At 42.7% G+C, this 20,649-nt stretch overlaps 1 protein-coding gene and 1 long non-coding RNA gene across 3 annotated transcripts; both read right to left on the minus strand.

Annotated features, from left to right (window-relative positions):
- Positions 1-3,790: 3,790 nt before the first annotated feature.
- LOC138962671 (uncharacterized) lies at positions 3,791-4,823 on the minus strand. Its single transcript, XR_011454574.1, has 2 exons — positions 4,474-4,823; positions 3,791-4,172 (listed from the first exon to the last, which is right to left on the minus strand). It is a non-coding gene; the product is annotated as an uncharacterized lncRNA (long non-coding RNA).
- Positions 4,824-5,357: 534 nt separating this feature from the next.
- LOC138962658 (uncharacterized) lies at positions 5,358-19,858 on the minus strand. Of its 2 annotated transcripts, none has more exons than XM_070334562.1 (12): positions 19,698-19,858; positions 19,157-19,276; positions 17,132-17,268; positions 15,826-16,078; positions 14,457-14,546; positions 13,545-13,731; positions 13,246-13,324; positions 11,102-12,476; positions 9,473-9,632; positions 8,757-8,876; positions 7,815-8,017; positions 5,358-5,974 (listed from the first exon to the last, which is right to left on the minus strand). In XM_070334562.1, exons 2-12 carry the CDS (start codon positions 19,239-19,241, stop codon positions 5,751-5,753), a joined length of 2,913 nt encoding a protein of 970 aa, XP_070190663.1. In that variant the 5' UTR covers positions 19,242-19,276; positions 19,698-19,858; the 3' UTR covers positions 5,358-5,750. The 2 variants fall into 2 exon arrangements, with proteins under 2 accessions (XP_070190663.1, XP_070190672.1); XM_070334571.1 differs by lacking the exon at positions 19,698-19,858 and adding an exon at positions 19,483-19,609.
- Positions 19,859-20,649: the final 791 nt, after the last annotated feature.

The raw sequence follows: 20,649 nt of genomic DNA on the forward strand, positions 1-20,649 counted from the left end.
CATCTCAATCGGACCCATCCTGAACTCAAGTCAAAAATTAGTTACTTCCCTTCAACTGGCGATAGCTGTGGAGCGATGATTATCAGAATGATTCGGACCGTGGTGCGTTTTGGCGCTAGACCTAACTTTTAAAATCTAAATAATAAATTGACAGCTTTCATAAAAGAATTCTTTTTTTCATCAAGACAAGATCAGTACAATTCGAAGTTTTGAAAGTTTGAAACAAGTCGCGTAAGGCGAAAATACTACATTTAGTCAAGCTGTGGAACTCACAGAATGAAACTGAACGTAGTCCGCCGCTAGTGCAAAGGGCAGTGAAAGTGACGAGCCTGTTTGGCACGGCAGCGGTTGCGCTGTGCTTCATAGCACGCTTTACTGTACCTCTCTTCGTTTTAACTTTCTGAGCGTGTTTTTAATCCAAACATATCATATCTATATGTTTTTGGAATCAGGAACCGACAAGGAATAAGATGAAATAGTTTTTAAATCAATTTCGGAAATTTAATTTTGATCATAATTTTTATACAGTAAAACCTGAGTCTAGCGGACCCTTGTTGTAACGGCCACCTGCTACATACGGACAGTTTATCATGGCACGAACACGATTTCAACAATAACTAACCTTTAACGGGCGGACACCTGCCACTTACGGACGCGGACACGATTTTTCGGACCGTAGGAAGTGTAAACACTGTCACAAACGGACACAACGGACATAAAAACGCAACTTCGAAAACTCGACTGTTATGCAGTCAGTGCTCGGCAGCCGTAGCCGTAGCACAAATGGTTGTTGATTGGTTGTCCTGTCCCTTTTCTGACCAATCAGTGGCTTGTTTAGATGGAGACCCACTTTCGCTCACTCACTTTCGCTTCGCTCACTTTCGCTTTTCCGCATTGCGGATACAGTCACAACCAAAAGCAACAGTAGACTACTGTGTTTGAAAATGGAATCTCCAGCAGGAAAAAGAAAAGCGTTGACTTTAGAGCAGCGTGTCGCTGCCTTGAAAAAACTAGATAGCGGCCAATCATGCCGAGATGTGGCGAAGGAGATGGGATGTGGTAAAACGCAGATCGCAAGGATCAAATCGGAAAAAGAAGACGTGATGAAGGAGTGGGAGTCAGGTGCGCGAATCGACCAAAAAACTGTGAAACGTCGGAAAACGCAATATGAAGACCTGAACAACGTCGTATGGGAGTGGTATGGCAACCATTTATCATTTACCACTCCCCCCTTCCCCCCTCCTACTAATCTCTCTCTCGATCTCTCTCTCTCTTTGTAAGCAATCGTTCGAAGGAAACAATAGTTAACACAGCTAAATTTTTGTTCCATGCATTTATGCTGAGACTAGAAAAACTGAATGAAACAAGAGCTGACCCAATTTGGTCGAGACACACTGCGGAATTTCCCGTTGAATGACTGATGAAGAGTCAGCTATTTTTAGCTTTGTGACGTCCGACTTGCGTAAGTTTGAATGCACGGGGTAGCTGGGGGGGGGGGGGGGGGGGGGGGGGGGATGTTGTTGTTGTTTGCTACATGTATCATTTGTTTACTCACATTTTCAGTGAGTCTCATGTTCAATCCAATAAATACATACTACAGCCTGTACAGGACTGACAAAAAGTGTCTTGTTCATTTTACGTGCTCTTTGTAAAATATTGCCCCGGCCCCTCCACCTGTGAAGAAGGGACACCTGTCTAATAGGGACACTATTACCATTCCCCAAGGGTGTCCGTTAGAGACAGGTTTTACTGTATTTTTTAATTTTCAGAGATTGTTTTTAATCCAAATATAACATATGTACGTATATGTTTTTGGAATCAGAAAATGACGAAGAATCAGATGAAATTGTTTTTAGATCGTTTAATAAAAAAATAATTTTAATTACAAGTTTCCGATTTTTAATGACCAAACTCACTCATTAGTTTTTAAGCCACCAAGCTGAAATGCAATACCAAAGTCCGGCCTTTGTCGAAAATTGCTTGGCCAAACTTTCAATCAATTTGATTGAAAAATGAGGGTGCCGCCTCAACTTTTACAAAAAGCCGGATATGACGTCATCAAAGATATTTATCAAAAACATGAAAAAATCGTCTGGGGATATCATACCCAGGAACTCTCATGTAAAATTTCATAAAGATCGGTCCAGTAGTTTATTCTGAATCGCTCTACACACACACACACGCACGCACGCACACACGCACGCACATACACCACGACCCTCGTTTCGATTCCCCCTCGATGTTAAAATATTTAGTCAAAACTTGACTAAATATAAAAAGAAAAGCCGGGAAGCAGGGTCACGCAAGGTCGTGGTTCTCGTAGCAGACGGCGGTTTATAGGCAGTCAACAGCCATCGCTAGAGTTCTTATGAACCACATTCGTTTGTTTCGTGAAAAGTCAGAGGTACATAACGTGCTATTGCAGATAAGCTCACAGCGAGCTGCATTCAAATTACAAACTGACGACTGCATTGTGAAAAAGGGAAACTGGATCACACGGGTTCACGATGGCTCAGGGGTAAGATAAACCACGCAAAAATAAATTCTTTGAAAATTGCTCGCTCTTTACGTTGGGCACCTAGGATGTTCCCGTTTGGTGAGCGTTCAAATGGAAGGGTGTTTGTACTGTGTGTAAAAGCCTGACAGTATCTGTGATGGTTTACGGGAGGCTTACTGTGCCTTTAATTTACAGAGGTTCATGAAAAGAAAGTCTAAGAAAACAGTGTCTTGAAATGGAGAAAGTCTTAAATTGAAGGGTCTTGAAAGGGGGGTTCCACTGTATACCGGTCACTCACCCGTAAGAACAATCTTACGTAATATCTGGAAGAAAATATGAGTACCCTCCAATGCAGACAATTTCAGATGATTTGTAGACGGAATACAGATTCTGTCTGAAGAGACATAGATTCTTTTCAGTGACGACACTGTCAGTGTCAGATGATATGTAGACGGAATACAGATTCTGTCTGAAGAGACATAGATTCTTTTCAGTGACGACACTGTCAGTGTCAGATGATATGTAGACGGAATACAGATTCTGTCTGAAGAGACATAGATTCTTTTCAGTGACGACACTGTCAGTGTCAGATGATTTGTACACAGAATACAGATTCTCTCCGAAGAGACATTGCAGGTATTGATTCGTTTAAACTGTGGTTGCACCATCTGTTCAAAGTTTGTTTTCAAAATAAAATTAAAAACAACAGAAGATAAGCTGCTGTCGTCGTTGCTGTGTATTTTTAATCTTTCTCATTCTCTGTCCGTACACGTGTAATGTGTGTGTGTTTGCATGTAGATGTGTGTTTGTGTGTGTGTGTGTTTGCATTTGTGTGCGGTTGTGTATGCACAGTGTTTTTGTGTGTGTGAGTGTGCATATGTGTTTGTGTTTGCAAGAGCGGAAAGTCTGAGAGAGAGAGGATAGGAATAAAATGACAGCATTGATATAACTGTAATCCATGTCAGAGTTCGGTTGTAGAAACACAAAAATACCCAACATGCTTCCTCCGAAAGCGGCGTATGGCTGCCTAAATGGCAGGGTAAAAACGGTCATACCCATAAAATTCCACTCGTGCAAAAACACAAGTGTACGTGGGAGTTTCAGCCCACGAACGCAGAAGAAGAAGAAGAAGATATAACTATTAAGTCACAGAGTTCTGTGAGATTTACAGAAATTGTGTAAAAATGATTTAAGTTGAATGATGGTTTATATGTGTGTGTGTGTGTGTGTGAGAGAGAGAGAAAGATAGAGACAGACAGATGGACTTGAAACAAGTATTGTACTCAACAAAGCTGTTGTTTCAAACATTCATTTGCAATTTCTTTAAATACATGTGTAATAATAAGGGTATTTATTTGGCGCAAATCCTAACATAGTTCTAAGCACTTTACACAAATCCACAAATAAACAAATAAAAAGCCATGTACATGATGAATATTTAAATAAATCAATTATTCTCTATTACAACAACAAAACCGACCTACGAATATAAAGATACAGGGAGATAATCGCCCCACATGACAACGATGAGGGAGAGTTACACAGCGAATCTAATTCATTGAACCAAAGGGTGCATTTAATCAGGAAACAAGCTAATGGAAGAATGTGCTTCACAGAAATTGTCGTTCCACATGATACATTTGTATCAAGTACATTGTGAATATGGAAAAAAAGGCTTAGGCCAAAAAAAATAATAGGTGTGGTTACGGTAACATAGCCAAAAAAAAATAGGGTAGGAAGGTAGGCAATCACTTTTTTTTTATTTAACTTTTTTTTTCTAATGTGTACAAATTAAACCTACTTGACAGGGTAATCAGTGTGCGACTCGAGCGCTTTCGCTTTCATTGCGTTTTCTGCACTCGTTTTCTTGGTTTTTGTTTTTGTTTTTTTGACAAATGTAATAAAAAGTTATAGGGTCGGCCCCTAAAAATAGGGTAGGTCGGGTTACCGTAACCACACCTATTTTTTTTTTAGGCCTTATCAAAAGATGGATCCTTTCTTGTAAATGGATGCTCACTCACGTTAATGTCTTTATGCCAATCATTTTACTAGAGTATCATGAAACTTTTTTCACACTTGTTTCAACACACTCTGAAAATATCACAGACAAAATAATAACACAATATTAACAAAGTCGAATTTTTTGGTCAATCATTGTCATATGTCTTTAAATTTTGACAATATCCCAAAAAAAATTCTTCTGTTTTGTGTTTTACTTGGATTTTTCTTTAAGCTAAAAAACAAAGTGTAATCCCCCACCCCATCCCTGAAAGCATAAAAGTAGCTAAAAGAGAATTCAACGACTTAAATCTGGAGACAACAAGAAGAGCAAACGCTCGATCGAGTCACTTTCGCAGTTCTGAATATTATATGAGGCATCAGATGGACAGGAAGAAATTGCTATTCACAACACAATGAGTCACGTTCACATAAAATTTGAGCCCGGTCACTTTTATAGTTTCCGAGAAAAGCCCAACGTTAAGTTGTGTGTTGCCGAACAGAAAAGGCTAGTTATCTCCCTTGTTTTTCTGATAACGTTCGTAAAAGGCTACAGATGTAAATACTTTGATGTAAAGAATAATCCTACAAAGTTTCAATCACATCCGATGAACTTTGTCAAAGATATAAAATGTCTAATTTTTCCTTTGACGCTGACCTGTGACCTTGAAAAAGGTCAAAGGTCAACGAAACCATCGTTAAAGTGTAGAGGTCATTGGAGGTCACGACTAAACAAAATATGAGCCCGATCGCTTTGATAGTTTCCGAGAAAAGTCCAACGTTAAGGTGGTGTCTACGGACGGCCGGCCGGACAGACTAACACTGACCGATTACATAGAGTCACTTTTTCTCAAGTGACTCAAAAATGTGTACAAGTTATCACAACATATGACACAAGACTGTATTGATGCTGTCACTGAGAATATGTACAAGATTGTGTCTTGATAGGACACAATAATGATGACACAATGAAAAATTGATTTTGACAATTTAACATAACCGCTCCGGTCAGAAACAAGGTACATGTATTCAAAATGTTTCGAACACTCATGCCGTATACCGTACCAAGGATTGGCTTAAAAGGATTTCTGTATATAAAATGTACTCATTTTTGTATTGCACTAAAGCTATGTTAAACGATATTCATCTAACAAAAACAGTAGGTACTGAAAATAAACGTATCTTATGACTTTTTTGTAATCCATTAGCTTTGGAGAGCCCAAGATTTGTCACTGAACCTTGAACAACCTAGTTTCTAAGCACCCTCTTGGTCCGTTGGCCTCTTCAGCCCAAGAGCGTGGCAGATGGCGTTGCACTGTGGGTGCACGCTTTCCCAGAAGGCCCGCATGCCTTTGGGTCCCATGTCGCAAGAACTGAGGGAGGTGGGGGTGTTTGTGTGGAACTGGGGGTCTGTCAGGTACACCACGCCCCTCCCTTCCCGCGGCAGCCACCCTTGGAGGTCCACCAGCATCAGTTTACCTGTAACAATACAACACAATACGCTTAAAAGCACAGAATTGAACGTGTAGACGATTCGGCTTACCGTCTCAGTTCTGGCCAGACTTTCACACGGGGTAAGACCATCCTGTACGTGACCCCAGGAACACAAGTCCAGTGCTAACTACTAATCGCGTGTGTGACTGAAGCTTAAGCTACCAGAGCTTAGCAGCTGACACAGATTGAGTGAAGAGAACCGTATTCCATAATTTTTGTGTAATGTGTTTTTCTACCGCAATTCCAAATAATGACCCAACAGTCAGATCCAACTCTTCATACAGAAGCAATTTTTCTTTTGTTGTTCAGAAGTTCCTCAGGTGTGCATATATTTATACAAAGATTAAACAATTGTTTTTACAGTTGCGTCAAAGCCTCATAGCTGAAAAGCTAACACGTAGCTTAACTTTGTCTCCACCAAAACTCCTGCGAGATTGCGCCTCAAACCACCAGAGGATAATCTTACAAGTATATCTTGTGGTTCATCTTACAAGTAGATGTTGTGGTTCATCTCGATATCACAAGTATATCTTGTGGTTCATCTTACAAGTAGATCTTGTGGTTCATCTCATCTACATTGGGGTGTGCATGTTAAAGATCCCACGATTGACAAAAGGGTCTTTCCTGGCAAAATTGTATAGGCATAGATAAAAATGTCCACCAAAATACCCGTGTGACTTGGAATAATAGGCCGTGAAAAGTAGGATATGCGCCGAAATGGCTGCGATCTGCTGGCCGATGTGAATGCGTGATGTATTGTGTAAAAAAAATTCCATCTCACACGGCATAAATAAATCCCTGCGCCTTGAATATGTGCGTGATAAAAATGCATAAAAAAATAAATAAATAAAAAAATAAAAAAATAAAAATCCCTGTACCCACGGAATACACGCGATATAAGCCTCATATTGATTGATTGATTGAAGTAGATCTTGTGGTTCATCTCACAAGTAGAACTTGTGGTTCATCTTACAAGTATATCTTGTAGTTCATCTCACAAGTATATCTTGTGGTTCATCTTACAAGTATATCTTGTGGTTCATCTCACAAGTAGATCTTGTGGTTCATCTCACAAGTAGATCTTGTAGTTCATCTCACAAGTATATCTTGTTGTTCATCTTGCAAGTATATCTTGTTGTTCATCTTACAAGTAGATATTGTGGTTCATCTCACAAGTAGATCTTGTGGTTCATCTTACAAGTAGATCTTGTGGTTCATCTTACAAGTAGATCTTGTGGTTCAGCTCACAAGTAGATCTTGTAGTTCATCTCACAAGTATATCTTGTTGTTCATCTTACAAGTAGATCTTGTGGTTCATCTCACAAGTAGATCTTGTGGTTCATCTTACAAGTAGATCTTGTAGTTCATCTCACAAGTATATCTTGTTGTTCATCTTACAAGTAGATCTTGTGGTTCATCTCACAAGTAGATCTTGTGGTTCATCTCACAAGTAGATCTTGTGGTTCATCTTACAAGTCGATCTTGTGGTTCAACTTACAAGTAGATCTTGTGGTTCATCTCACAAGTAGATCTTGTGGTTCATCTTACAAGTAGATCTTGTGGTTCAACTTACAAGTAGATCTTGTGGTTCATCTCACAAGTAGATCTTGTGGTTCATCTCACAAGTAGATCTTGTGGTTCATCTCACAAGTAGATCTTGTGGTTCATCTTACAAGTAGATCTTGTGGTTCATTTTACAAGTAGACCTTGTGGTTCAACTTACAAGTAGATCTTGTTGTTCATCTCACAAGTAGATCTTGTGGGTCATCTTACAAGTAGATGATCCACTTATAGTGCTCAAACGCATGCTTGGTTAGGATCTTACCATCCGACACGGAGTGTGTGAAGTGAGTGAGAGCCGTGGACAGTGTTTTGCCTTGACTGTTGCAGAAGTGTAGGTTGTTGGTCAGCTTAATGAAGTCTCCCTCCAGGTAGGGCTCCACGTTAAGCCAATCCTCCACCTCCTCGCCGTCACGTGACAACAGTTGCACATGCGCAACGGGAACGTACACGACTTGGATGTCGTACCTACGAACAAGAAGGTTAAAAACTGTTATGGTATCATAATAACAATAACAATAAAGGGTTGCTATTGTTATTATTATTGTCATTTTCTTGTTTGTTTTGCTCTCTGTATTTACAGATACCCGTGTTCACAAAAGGATTAAAGGCATACTAACGCACTCCCGTGTTTACAAAGTGTAGTTTGCCCACAATCGATGTCAAACGCACCATAAGACCATATAATGACGATACGTCACCATGCGCGGACCATAATACATGCATTACAGCTTGTTCTAGCCTCTGAAAAAGTGAGGATGTCAACAAAGCCGCGGTGTTCTCTCCCTTGCATCAACGTTACATGTGTTGCCAAATCTATAAATAGGACGATCCAGATCAAAATGAAAATTCAAATATCTCAACATTTAAGGGGTCCTAGACCACAATATTTTGCAGGGAACTTAATTTAGTCTGTCTCCAGCTGTTGGTAAAGCAATTAGCGTGTATAGTCATCGAGTACATATGGCTTTAAGATTCCTTGGCAGCTATAGTTGAATCAAAGCCAAAAATGTTTTACTCACACATACTTGAGGAAGCATACTGGTTACGTATATGCTGTCACTGAAGTGTACTTTAAATTGGTATTCAGTGATAAAATGCTAGCAATCGCGAGAATTGTTCGAAATTGAGTGACTGACATGAAATTGTATACGTTGTTATCAGCTGGTATTTTTCTCAACATGCACGTGCTACACAGTGCACACACCTGAGGTCCTTGAGAGCGTAGTTGAAGAGTGTGACGAGGAACCTGGCTGTCTTCTGACATGTCACGTCCTGCAGATATTGGCTCGGGGGTCGCTGACGTCGGTACCGCTTGCCTACGTATCTGTCACACACACACACCCACAAGCACGCATACGCAAGCAAGCACGCACGAGCGCACGAACGCAGAAGCACATACACACGCACACATGCAGACGCACGCACATATGTGCGCACGCACGCAAGCACGTGCATAAACACACACACACAAGCACACACACACACACACACACACACACACACACACACACACACACATTTCATTAGTCACATTGCCGGTGATATAAAATAGTGACAAAACTCGCGAAGTTTTGGCTCAAGTATTATTTTGATTAGTAAGGAAGGAACCTTAAAAAGAAATCGTACTCAAAGCGAGTTTAATCTGAGCGGCAGTTTTGTCAGTTTGGGCCAAAAGGTCTCATACCTATTTGGAACAAATCTTCAGTATCTTACTGCAAAACTACTGGTAAATGAATGATAAATATCAGCAAATACTTTTTTCTATTAGATGTGGATTACTAGATCTAGAAGAGTTCCCTACTTGAATTGTTTAAACTCTACCGTACAGAAAGACACAATGATTATAGAAACTCCAAATTTTCTCTCTGGTGTCATCGCTGGTGGGTCTGAGATGGATCAACATGAGCAATGCATCCTTACCTTCCTAGGACCTCGTCCTGATGTAAGAACTGCACGTGCAAAGCGTCGCGACAGTTGCCCTTGACCTTGGGATCGAGCTGCAGCGGTTGACCCACATACACCAAGGTCATCTGACTGCTCCAGATACCAGTCACAGGGTTGAACTTGAGAAGTCGCGCTTCTGCACAAGGATAGAGATCACACAAATAGTATTCTTTGGCACCTGTTGGAACAGAGCTGCACAGCGCATGGATAGACATAACACAGATAGCATTCTTTGGCACCCATTGGAACAGAGCTGCACAGCGCATGGATAGACATAACACGGATAGCATTCTTTGGCACCCATTGGAACAAAGCTGCACAGCGCATGGATGGACATAACACAGATAGCATTTTTTGGCACCCATTGGAACAAAGCTGCACAGCGCATGGATAGACATCACACAGATAGCATTCTTTGGCACCCATTGGAACAGAGCTGCACAGCGCATGGATAGACATCACACAGATAGCATTCTTTGGTACCCATTGGAACAGAGCTGTACAGCGCATGGATAGACATCACACAGATAGCATTCTTTGGCACCCATTGGAACAGAGCTGCACAGCGCATGGATAGACATAACACAGATAGCATTCTTTGGCACCCATTGGAACAGAGCTGCACAGCGCATGGATAGACATAACACAGATAGCATTCTTTGGCACCCATTGGAACAAAGCTGCACAGCGCATGGATAGACATAACACAGATAGCATTCTTTGGCACCCATTGGAACAAAGCTGCACAGCGCATGGATAGACATAACACAGATAGCATTCTTTGGCACCCATTGGAACAGAGCTGCACAGCGCATGGATAGACATAACACAGATAGCATTCTTTGGCACCCATTGGAACAGAGCTGCACAGCGCATGGATAGACATAACACAGATAGCCTTTTTTGGCACCCATTGGAACAAAGCTGCACAGCGCATGGATAGACATAACACAGATAGCATTCTTTGGCATCCATTGGAACAGAGCTGCACAGTGTATGCTGTAAAACACATTAGCGCAGACAACAGACAGGAACAGACGCTTGCAGACAAATGCGTATACGCTGTAGTCTTACACTTGCAATTGCGGCAAGCAATTATTTTGGAAATGGTCACCAGTTTGGAGTTGGGAAGATTGTTGTTCATGTGTATTCTGCGTGTATATATTATGCTTTTTTTTTAAAAAATCTTCTACGACTCATGCAGCAAACTTAACCACACCATTATCCGTTAACATGAGCGACTTCATAAACAGCCTTTGAAAATAGTTAATTGAATGATTCTCGGAATTCTCATATCCTAAACAAATACTGAGAATCAAACCTGGGATCTTTGTACATTCTTGTCTTTTATTTATATTGAAGAAAGGGCTTGATCAAAAATACCCATAAATGTTACGTAGAAGATATACAGTTGTAAGGAGAATCACTTTCATAAGTGTTATAGATTAATTCACGAACCCGTCACAAAGATTATACAGTGATACTTGAAAAGGCTTCAATTATTAAAATGTTACTGCACGAAGATAAACAGATCTCAATAAGCATCCAGTTTTGGGAAAAAAGAGTCTTAATATATAACATCCTGTCATGAAGATATCTACTTACTTCTGACAGTGTCATGCACTTCGGAACCGCCGAGCGACAACGACGACCCAGACGGCTTGCTGGGGCTACTGATGGCACTATCAAAATAGGAACTGCTGTTGCGGGAATCTCCGGATTTTCCAGCACTTGCGGAGAAATCCGATTCCATTCCGCTGTCGGCTGCAGAGCTCCCCAGGCTATCCATCTCAGAGTGTGTGAGAAGCTTGGTGGTGAGGCAAGTGTCCACCAGACCTACCGAGGACCCGAAGCCAGAGTCTACCGTGATGCCGCGCATTGAAGCTTCTTCGTTCGTGCCGTCTCTTTGTTCATCTTCTTTGGGCGCGTCTTGCTTTTCAAGAGCAGGGTTTTCTGCAGTCAGAGGGTTGCTAGGGTTGTCGTTGGTGGTGGTGGTGGCGGTGACACCGGAGAACTTGCAGCCGATGAGGTCCTGGAAGATGGAGAGAGGGACGTCGTAGACCGGGATGGAGTAGTCTTCAGGGTCGACTGGCAGGCCGACTTCTTGCTGGCGACGTGGTGGTGGTGGTGGGAGTTGTTCTTCGTCATTCTGTGCGACATTTTCCAGGGGAGAGCTTCTGCCTGCTTCCTTCGCCTGGGTGTTCAGAGAACTCCTTTGTTCCCTCTCAGCTTGCTCGCTTTCTTTCACCAGGCTTTCTGCTGTGATGACGTCGTGCAGTAGGAATTTGCCGCTGTGGCCATTCTGCTGATTTTCTGTTGGAATCTTTTCTGCTTCATCATTGACATCTTCTCTCTTCGTGCTTCTTCTGCCGCTGCTGTTTGGTTGGACCATGATGTCTTCTTCGCCGTTGGTCTCCGATGTCCGTGAACCATCTGCATTGAAGTTCAATCCCTGCACCTTTTTATCAAGGAGACCTGTGCCATGACCGTTGACAACCTCACACCCGTTTGTGTCGAGCTTCTCAATAGCAACGTCCTCTCCTTTGCCAACTTTTCTTCCCTCGTCTTTGCCCGCTTTGACTGTGCTCTTCAGAAGATCCAGACTCAGGTTGAACATTTCTGCAACGCTGTGGATAACGCCTTCGGCCTGGGGACAGTCCCTCAGCTCGATGTGGGCGGGCTGAAAGTCGTGCTCGCTCAGCTGCCTGCAGTATTCGGCGTACAGAAAGCGCGCCTGTTCACCCAGTGTGTCGGCGAACGCACAATCCTTGGAAGAGTCGGAGAAGTTGAGGGCAAGAGAAACCAGGAAGAGAGAGTGGACGAACTCAAAGAACTGCTCCCTGCGGGACAGGTGGAAGGCGGAGGTATGGGCTTGAAGGCTTTTCTGGACTTCTGCCACCACCTGCTCTAGGTACTGGTAGCGTGTGGCGTCGTCTTCGTGCTGAGCGGCGAACTTCAGCAGTGACTCCGCTGCTTGATTCTGAACATAGCAAAAATGGCAAACAGTTACTGTTTTTGCTTCTTTTTTTTTTTTTAATTGTTTAGGCTGAATGTACTGAGTTGAAAAAAGGCAGTGTTCGAAAGGTGGTAACAAAAGGTATCTCTTCCCTTTTCTCTGTCTCTGTCTGTCTGTCTGTCTGTCTCTCTCTTTTGTAAGTGAGTGTGAGTATGCAGTTCTGTTAGCACACTGTTTGGTTGTTGTGTTTGAATGTACTATGTATTGAATGAACTCAAACCAAGATATATTCCTGTGTAATGCACGTGGTTGAAATAAATCTTATGTCTTCTCTCTCTCTATCTCTCTCTTTCTCTCTCTCTCTCTCTCTCTCTCTCTCTCTCTCTTTCTCTCTCTCTCTCTCTCTATCTCTCTCTCTCAGTCTCTCTGTCTCTGTCTCTTTCTCTGTCTCTCTCTCACTCCCTCTCTCTCTCATTCTCTCTCTTTCTCTCTCTCTCTCTCAGTCTCTCCTCTCTTTCTCTCTCTCTCTCTCTCTCTCTCTCTCTCTCTCTCAGTCTCTCTCTTTCTCTCTCTCGCTCCCTCTCTCTCTCTCTCAGTCTCTCTCTTTCTCTCTCTCTCTTTCTCTCTTTCTCTCTCTCTCTCTCTCTCTCTCTCTCTCTCTCTCTCTCTCTCTCTCTCTCTCTCTCCCCTTCACATTTACATCTCTTCCTCACTCACTCCTCCCAATTACATGTACACAGAAAGAACATGACCATAAATGCAGGATACAATATAATTATGCAGAATAGGCTACCTGTGCTCTAACGAGCAAAAGCTGGGAAGAAGAAGCCAGACTTGCAGCATCTTTGCACATGGTGTAGGCCTGGTAAAATCTGCAGGAAAACAAAAGAGTGAAACAAATAGTTATTATCAACGTGTTAGGTTGAAAAAAGAGCACACACACACACAGAAAGTGCAAACTAGAAGCAATAGCTTTAGTGTCTCGTTAAAACCGTAACAAACAAAGAATGTCTCAAATGATTTGTGCAAAAACCGCAAAATTGAAATAGATTTGACACATACGAGAAATTGATAAACATCAAGTCCACACACCTGTCGCCATGTTGGAAGCCCAGCTCTTCCTTGAGCTCCAGATAGTCGCCATGGGGGAGGTTACACAGACACTTGGCGGCCATTTCTAGGGACACCACGATGGCTTCCAGGTTTCGGTCCTCGGCAGCGCATGCGCGAAAGATGTCTACGGATTCCATGAGAGGCTCCACCGCGTTCTTCCAGCAACCTGAATTGTAAACAGGATAAGTTCAAGGATGACACATCTGTGCAAGTTATTGTAAAAATACGTGTGTACGCGTAGATATGTACAGAGTCAGCAGACTGAACTGTTGACAGGATCAGTGCAAGGCTGAAACATCTGTGCGGATATTGTGAGAATATGAGTGCAAGCGTGTATGAGTCAGCAACCTGAATTCAGTGTGAACAGGATCTTTTTCTTCTTCTTCTGCGTTCCCGTTGCCTTGCTGGACTGACCAGGTTGTTGCCGTGATGCTCAGGATCAGTGCAAGGCTGAAGCATCTGTGCAGATATTGTGAAAATACGTGTGTAAGCTTGTATGTGTACAGCGGAGTCAGCAACCTGATTGTAAACAGGATCAGTGCAAGCTGAATGTTTACAGGATCAGTACAAGGTTGAAACAAAGGTTTCGTGAACAGGCGCGTGTTGCATTGTATACAAACAACGTCAGCGACCTGAGTAGACAGTTTGAGACTCAGTAGAACAAATGGGAATTCATAAAGAGCCAAAAGTCGAGGGGTAGACATTTTGGGGGCAGAAACAATCGGAATTCATTAAGAGTTGAAATTCAAAAGTGGAGGGGTAGACATTTTTGGAGTAGACCAAATGTTGTTTTTTTTATCACCAGACGTACCTCCCTCGACCCCTCCTGCCCCCCCCCCCCCCCCCCCCCCCCGAACCCACCGTAGCCTGTTGTTATACACTGGTACTCACACATCTTGTTGAGAGTCAGCCCGGCCAGCTGAGTGCACTCCCCACGGACCCTGTCCACTTCACATGGACATGGGAAGGATGACTTATGATCTGCAGACAACATTGTATACTTTCAGCAAGAGTCATAAGTAAAGGCCCTCCATAATTGAGTCCGAAGTTGACCTCGCAAAGACTCCACCAAGTCTTTTGACCGGAAGTTCAGGAGCCAAAGCATCATGCAGCCAGCTTCATAAAGTAGACTTCGCGAAGACTCCACCAAGTCTTTTGACCGGAAGTTCAGGAGCCAAAGCATATCATGCAGCCAGCTTCATAAAGTAGCCTTCGCGAAGTCTTCTTCTTCGTTCGTGGGCTGAAACTCCCACGTACACTCGTGTTTTTTGCACGAGTGGAATTTTACGTGTATGACCGTTTAATACCCCGCCATTTAGGCAGCCATACGCCGTTTTCGGAGGAAGCATGCTGGGTATTTTCGTGTTTCTCTAACCCACCGAACTCTGACATGGATTACAGGATCTTTTTCGTGCGCACTTGGTCTTGTGCTTGCGTGTACACACGGGGGTGTTCGGACACCGAGGAGAGTCTGCACACAAAGTTGACTCTGAGAAATAAATCTCTCGCCGAACGTGGGGACGAACTCACGCTGACAGCGGCCAACTGGATACAAATCCAGCGCGCTACTGACTGAGCTACATCCCCGCCCTGCTTCGCGAAGTCGACTTCGCCCGACACATCGACATTGAAAGAGACTCATTTTCATAAATGGTCGCGTGCGTGCTGAGTCTCAATATGACTGTTAAGAGAACTGCTGAGGCAACACGAGTGTCCACAACTCAGCGACGAATGAAAGTATGAAAGAAAGAGTGAAGCAGGGACCAAGACAGAGAGAGAGAGAGAGAGAGAGAGAGAGAGAGAGAGAGAGAGAGAGAGAGAGAGAGACAGACAGGCAGACAGACAGACAGACAGACACACAGACACACAGACACACAGACATACAGAGAGAGAGAGAGAGAGAGAGAGAGAGAGAGAGAGAGAGAGAGAGGCACACACACACACACGAACACAAACATAAACACACACACACACACACACACACACACGCACGGAGAGAGAGAAGGAAAGAGAGAAAGAGAAACAGAGACACACACACACACACACACACACACACACACACACACACACACACACACACACACACACACACACACACACACACAGAAACAAAGAGACAGAGGTCCATCTCCGTGTCTGTGTGCTTCTTCTGTACCCCTGTCTTACTCTGTCGTCTGTCTGTGTGCCGTGTTCGTGTTTAAATTTGTGTAACGGTGTCTTCATCAAGATACACACTATTATATTCTGTATGCACATTTACCTGCAATCAGAGTTCTGGCTGCGTTCAGTCTTCTGATGGCCCCATGCAGGTCACCCTTCACCTGTAGATGCTTTGCCCAGGTCACCAACAGTTGAGGTGGTATGACGTCACCGGGAACCTTTTCCTCAATGTGCTGCATGACGTCATCAAACAACGAGGCCTCCATGACGTCGTCATGGGAGTTTTCAAGCAGTAGGATCGCAGCCATAGCTTTCCAGAGCTGATCGTGTTGAAGAGTCCACGCCAGGTAAACCTGGGATAAGGATCGAGAACTAAAGATTAAAGGCATATGTACTCGATGACTATACACGCTAATTGCTTTACCAACAGCTGAAGACATGCTAAATTAAGTTCCCTGCAAAATATTGTGGTCTAGGACCCCTTCAATGTTGAGATATGTTAATTTTCATTTTGATCTGGATCGTCCTATTTATAGATTTGGCAACACATGTAACGTTGATGCAAGGGAGCTAACACCGCGGCTTTGTTGACATCCTCACTTTTTCAGAGGCTAGAACAAGCTGTAATGCATGTATTATGGTCCGCGCATGGTGACATATCGTCATTATATGGTCTTATGGTGTGTTTGACATCGATTATGGGCAAACTACACTTTGTAAACACGGGAGCGCGTACATATGCCTTTAATGCTTGAAGAAGCAATAGCAACAGCAGCAGCAAAAGCAGAAACAACAACAACAACAACAACAACAACAACAACAACAACAACAACAACAACAACAACAACAACAACAACACAATGAAGAAAAGAGAAAAAAGGGATCAAAACGACAGGAATGTTTTGGACGTAAGTGAAAAATCCTATGAGTTTTAAAACTTGTTATAGAACATTGCATAACATCTGACCAAATACCTGTAACAATCCGAAAGTTAACTCGAAGTACGTCTAGTATGTAGGCATAATATCTTTCCGCCCGTTTTTTGACCCCTCATGCGATCGACACCTGCGTATAGAGGAACTATAGCATAGCACACGAAATACACAAGCTGGCTAAACAAAACATGTTCTGGGTAGAAAATTGATTTGACTTTCTCCTCGGATGTGAAAATTGCCAAATTGTGCCCATTATGATTTTTGTCGATTTTCAATTGGTCCCTTTTTGGGGATACCCTTATTTGAGCGGCGGCCACGTGATCCCTGATGATCCAAAAGGTGTGTCAAGTGAACAAATTGAAATTTTGAGTGAAATGACATGGACATTAATGCGTTACTTAGGGTGCGTAATTTGTCGCAAATTTTGGGGCGCTAAGTTTAAATCGGGCTTTCTCTCTATTCGCTCCTTACCTTCAAGTGGGTTGTTTCCCTTGCATTAGGAGCGATACTGGCGGCTGGGTCAGCTGGCCATTTTCCTGACTCGGTTTCTTTCAGGTACTGTCGTATGTCTGGGCTTAGTTTTGACAAAACAGATTCCTCGTCCTGCTCTGCTTGTGACAGAGACATGAAGAGCGCATGTTAAAACAGACAATGAATCGTATTAAACATTCGCAAACACCAACAATTACCAAAGCAAAGACCTAGAAAACTGACAAGAACTAAATCAGCAGCAACAACTTCAACAGCAAACAAATAAAAACAACAACAACAACAACAACAACAACAACAACAAAAATGGCCCGGGTAAAGAAAGTACACAAATCAAAGTTAGTTAGATGGAGCAATTAACTACACAACTGAAAAAGCAAACAAACGGAACAAATACACACATGAACAAAAACAGACAGACAAGACAGACAGACAGACAGACAGACAGACAAACAACAGACATACATACCGACAGACAAGTCAGACATACATACAGACAGACAGACAGACAGACCAACAGACAAACAGACAGACAGACAAACATATAGAAAGAGTGTCCAGATAGGTTGCTTCACTCATGAACATCAGTACACACAAACACAAACAGGCGCACGACTGAATGACTGTTTTCTTTACATCCGTCTCGAGCTACCCCGCTACGAAAAAAATGACATGGGCCTAGCCAGCCTGTTCTTCCTCGTTTGTCTGCATGTAGCCTACTTATTAATGCTCCCATGGGGTCGCCTTCACGCGGCGGGAGTGTTTCCACAGAGCTACCCCACCCCTTTACTTCTCTTCTTTTGTCTTATTTCTGCCTTACCAGTCCTTTCACCTATATTTCCTTCCAAGAAAACTCTCCCTACTATTCCCTGCAGTTTTCCAATTCTTTTCTTGTTGTCTTATTTCTACCTGACTGGATCCATCACCTTTATTTCACTAATTACCAAAAGTCTTCTTTTCCACATCCTTATTTCTCTACCCCCCGCATGTCGTAAGAGGCGACTAACGGATTCTGTTTCTCCTTTTACCCTTGTTGAGTGGTTCTTGTATAGAATAATAGTCAATGTTTGTAAAGATTTTAGTCAAGCAGTATGTAAGAAATGTTTAGTCCTTTGTACTGGAAACTTGCATTCTCCCAGTAAGGTCATATATTGTACTATGTTGCAAGCCCCTGGAGCAATTTTTTGATTAGTGCTTTTGTGAACAAGAAACACTTAACAAGTGGCTCTATCCCATCTCCCCCCTTTCCCCTATCCCATCTCCCCCCTTTCCCTCGTCGCGATATAACCTTCGTGGTTGAAAACGACGTTAAACACCAAATAAAGAAAAAAAGATGTACTTATTTACTGACGACACGAGGGCATACAATGGAACCCCCTTTTAAGACCCCCCAATTTAAGACTTCCTTCTTTTTAAGACCTTGTTTTCTCAGACTTTTAATCTGTTCATCTTCTTCTTCTTCTTCTTGGCGTTCGCAGAGGTTACACGATCAGTCCAGCACTGGTGATAAATGTTGTCGTTTTCTCCAACTCCTGTCGACTGCCGTATAGTTTGGTCTGCAAGGGAGTCGGTGACGGCCACACTTCTTTTCGTTCCTCATCTAGTAAGGGACATCGCTGTAAGATGTGTTCCGCTGTTTGGTCTTTGACCGCAGGCACAGGTTGGTGATGGCGCCAGCTTGAACTTTCGGTTCATGTGAGCATTGAGCCTGTTGTGGCCAGTACGCAGCCTGATGAGGTTGCGGACTTGCTGCTCTCTGGACATTGTGTGGTAGTCATTATCTCTGTTTGTCCTTGGCCTCATCAATGCCTTGATGATTGTCTTCTGCTCACTAAAGCTGACACTGTTTTCAGGTTGGTCTTCCACTTTCTGTTCATAACCTCTGTAAACTTACCCCATTTTAAGACTCCCTCCTTTTTAAGACCTGGCTTTCTCAGATGTGTGGAGGTCTTAAATAGGGGGTAAAAACATTCTATAGGCGTGCGCATGTTTGATCAGCCTTCTTACCTGTCGTTTCTGGGGTATATCCTAGCTTTTGGAATACTCGCTGCAGAAGAGTAAGAGAAGCTGAGAGAGTTTCCTTGCGTGACATCTTGAATTTGAACTCTACCACAGCGTAGAGCGGACCTATAAAGGATGTGAAACAAAAAGTTGAAAAAAAAGCGTGAGGAGAAAAATAAGATCAAGAGTTCAATTAAACATCTATTGGTCTAACATACATGTTATTGGTAAACTGGTGAAGGTGAGTAGTTGTCACACACGCCTATACAACTTACAAATACAAATCACTGACAGTTAGTTAAAATCGACTTGAAATAAATTCAGTGACATACCTTCTTCGATCGGGTTATCCGAAGATGAAACGCGTTTCTGTCAAAAGCGAAAGAGCAAGAACAAGTACTTAATTCGCCAAACAGCAAAAACCTAATGCAATATAATTTTTCTGTTTGGCGTGAACAATCTTGCGTACACGCAAACACACACTCTTTTCAAATACAATACACTGACAGTTGGTTAAAAGGACAAAAACCAAAATAAAATAGCCTACCTTCTTCAATCTGTTCTTCTTAAATCCGAAGGAGTTGCCTGTCTCAGTCAAAAACGAATAGTGAACAATGTTGTCTGTTCCTCTCACATGCAGACGACAAAAGTGAATCCAATATGCGGTGTTTTGAGGTGGGGTAACAGTCAAGGTATTTATATGCAAACCGGATAAAGTTGTGCAGGGAGGGTTCCCGTTGGTCAGATTTCGGTTTACATCCGTGTCCCCTTTTAAAAATTCCCCGTCCGAGTCCTGTAGCCCTAGACTGTAGATATTTTATTTAACGCTTAGTGATATACGCATATCGTATTATTGAGAGGTGGAGGTGACCGCATTTGCTGATCAACTGTTTCATTCTGTGAGTTCGACAGCTACTTGACTAAATGTTGTATTTTCGCCTTACGCGACTTGTTTTTGTTTTACCTGATCTTGCTCTACTTCTCTTCCATATCACTGTTTTTCAGTGCTTGATCCTTCTTCCCGGTTGGAAATGTTTTCCTGGAAACCAGGATGTCTTATTCGCTGTTTAAATGACATGTTACAACTACAACAGCTACATATAGATATGAAGGGAATATCTATACAAAACAAAGTTATCACATGCAGGCGCAAACCAGTACTCATTTGCACTTTATGTGTAGGTATGACTAAGAATATATACTACCTGCAGGCACTCGATATATTTACTATGTTCGATATGTTGTTTTCTTGACAAAGTGTTCTTTATGGTAGAGGGAGAGAGAGAGAGAGAGAGAGAGAGAGAGAGAGAGAGAGAGAGAGAGAGAGAGAGAGAGAGAGAGAGAGAGAGAGAGAGAAAGACTGAGAGCCTGAGAGAGAGAGAGAGAGAGAGACTGAGAGAGAGAGAGAGAGAGAGAGAGAGAGAGAGCCTGAGAGAGAGAGAGAGCCTGAGAGAGAGCGAGAGACTGAGAGAGAGAGAGAGACTGAGAGAGAGAGAGAG

Source organism: Littorina saxatilis, linkage group LG1 (assembly GCF_037325665.1).
Source record: "Littorina saxatilis isolate snail1 linkage group LG1, US_GU_Lsax_2.0, whole genome shotgun sequence".
NCBI classification, from domain to species: Eukaryota; Metazoa; Mollusca; class Gastropoda; order Littorinimorpha; family Littorinidae; genus Littorina; species Littorina saxatilis.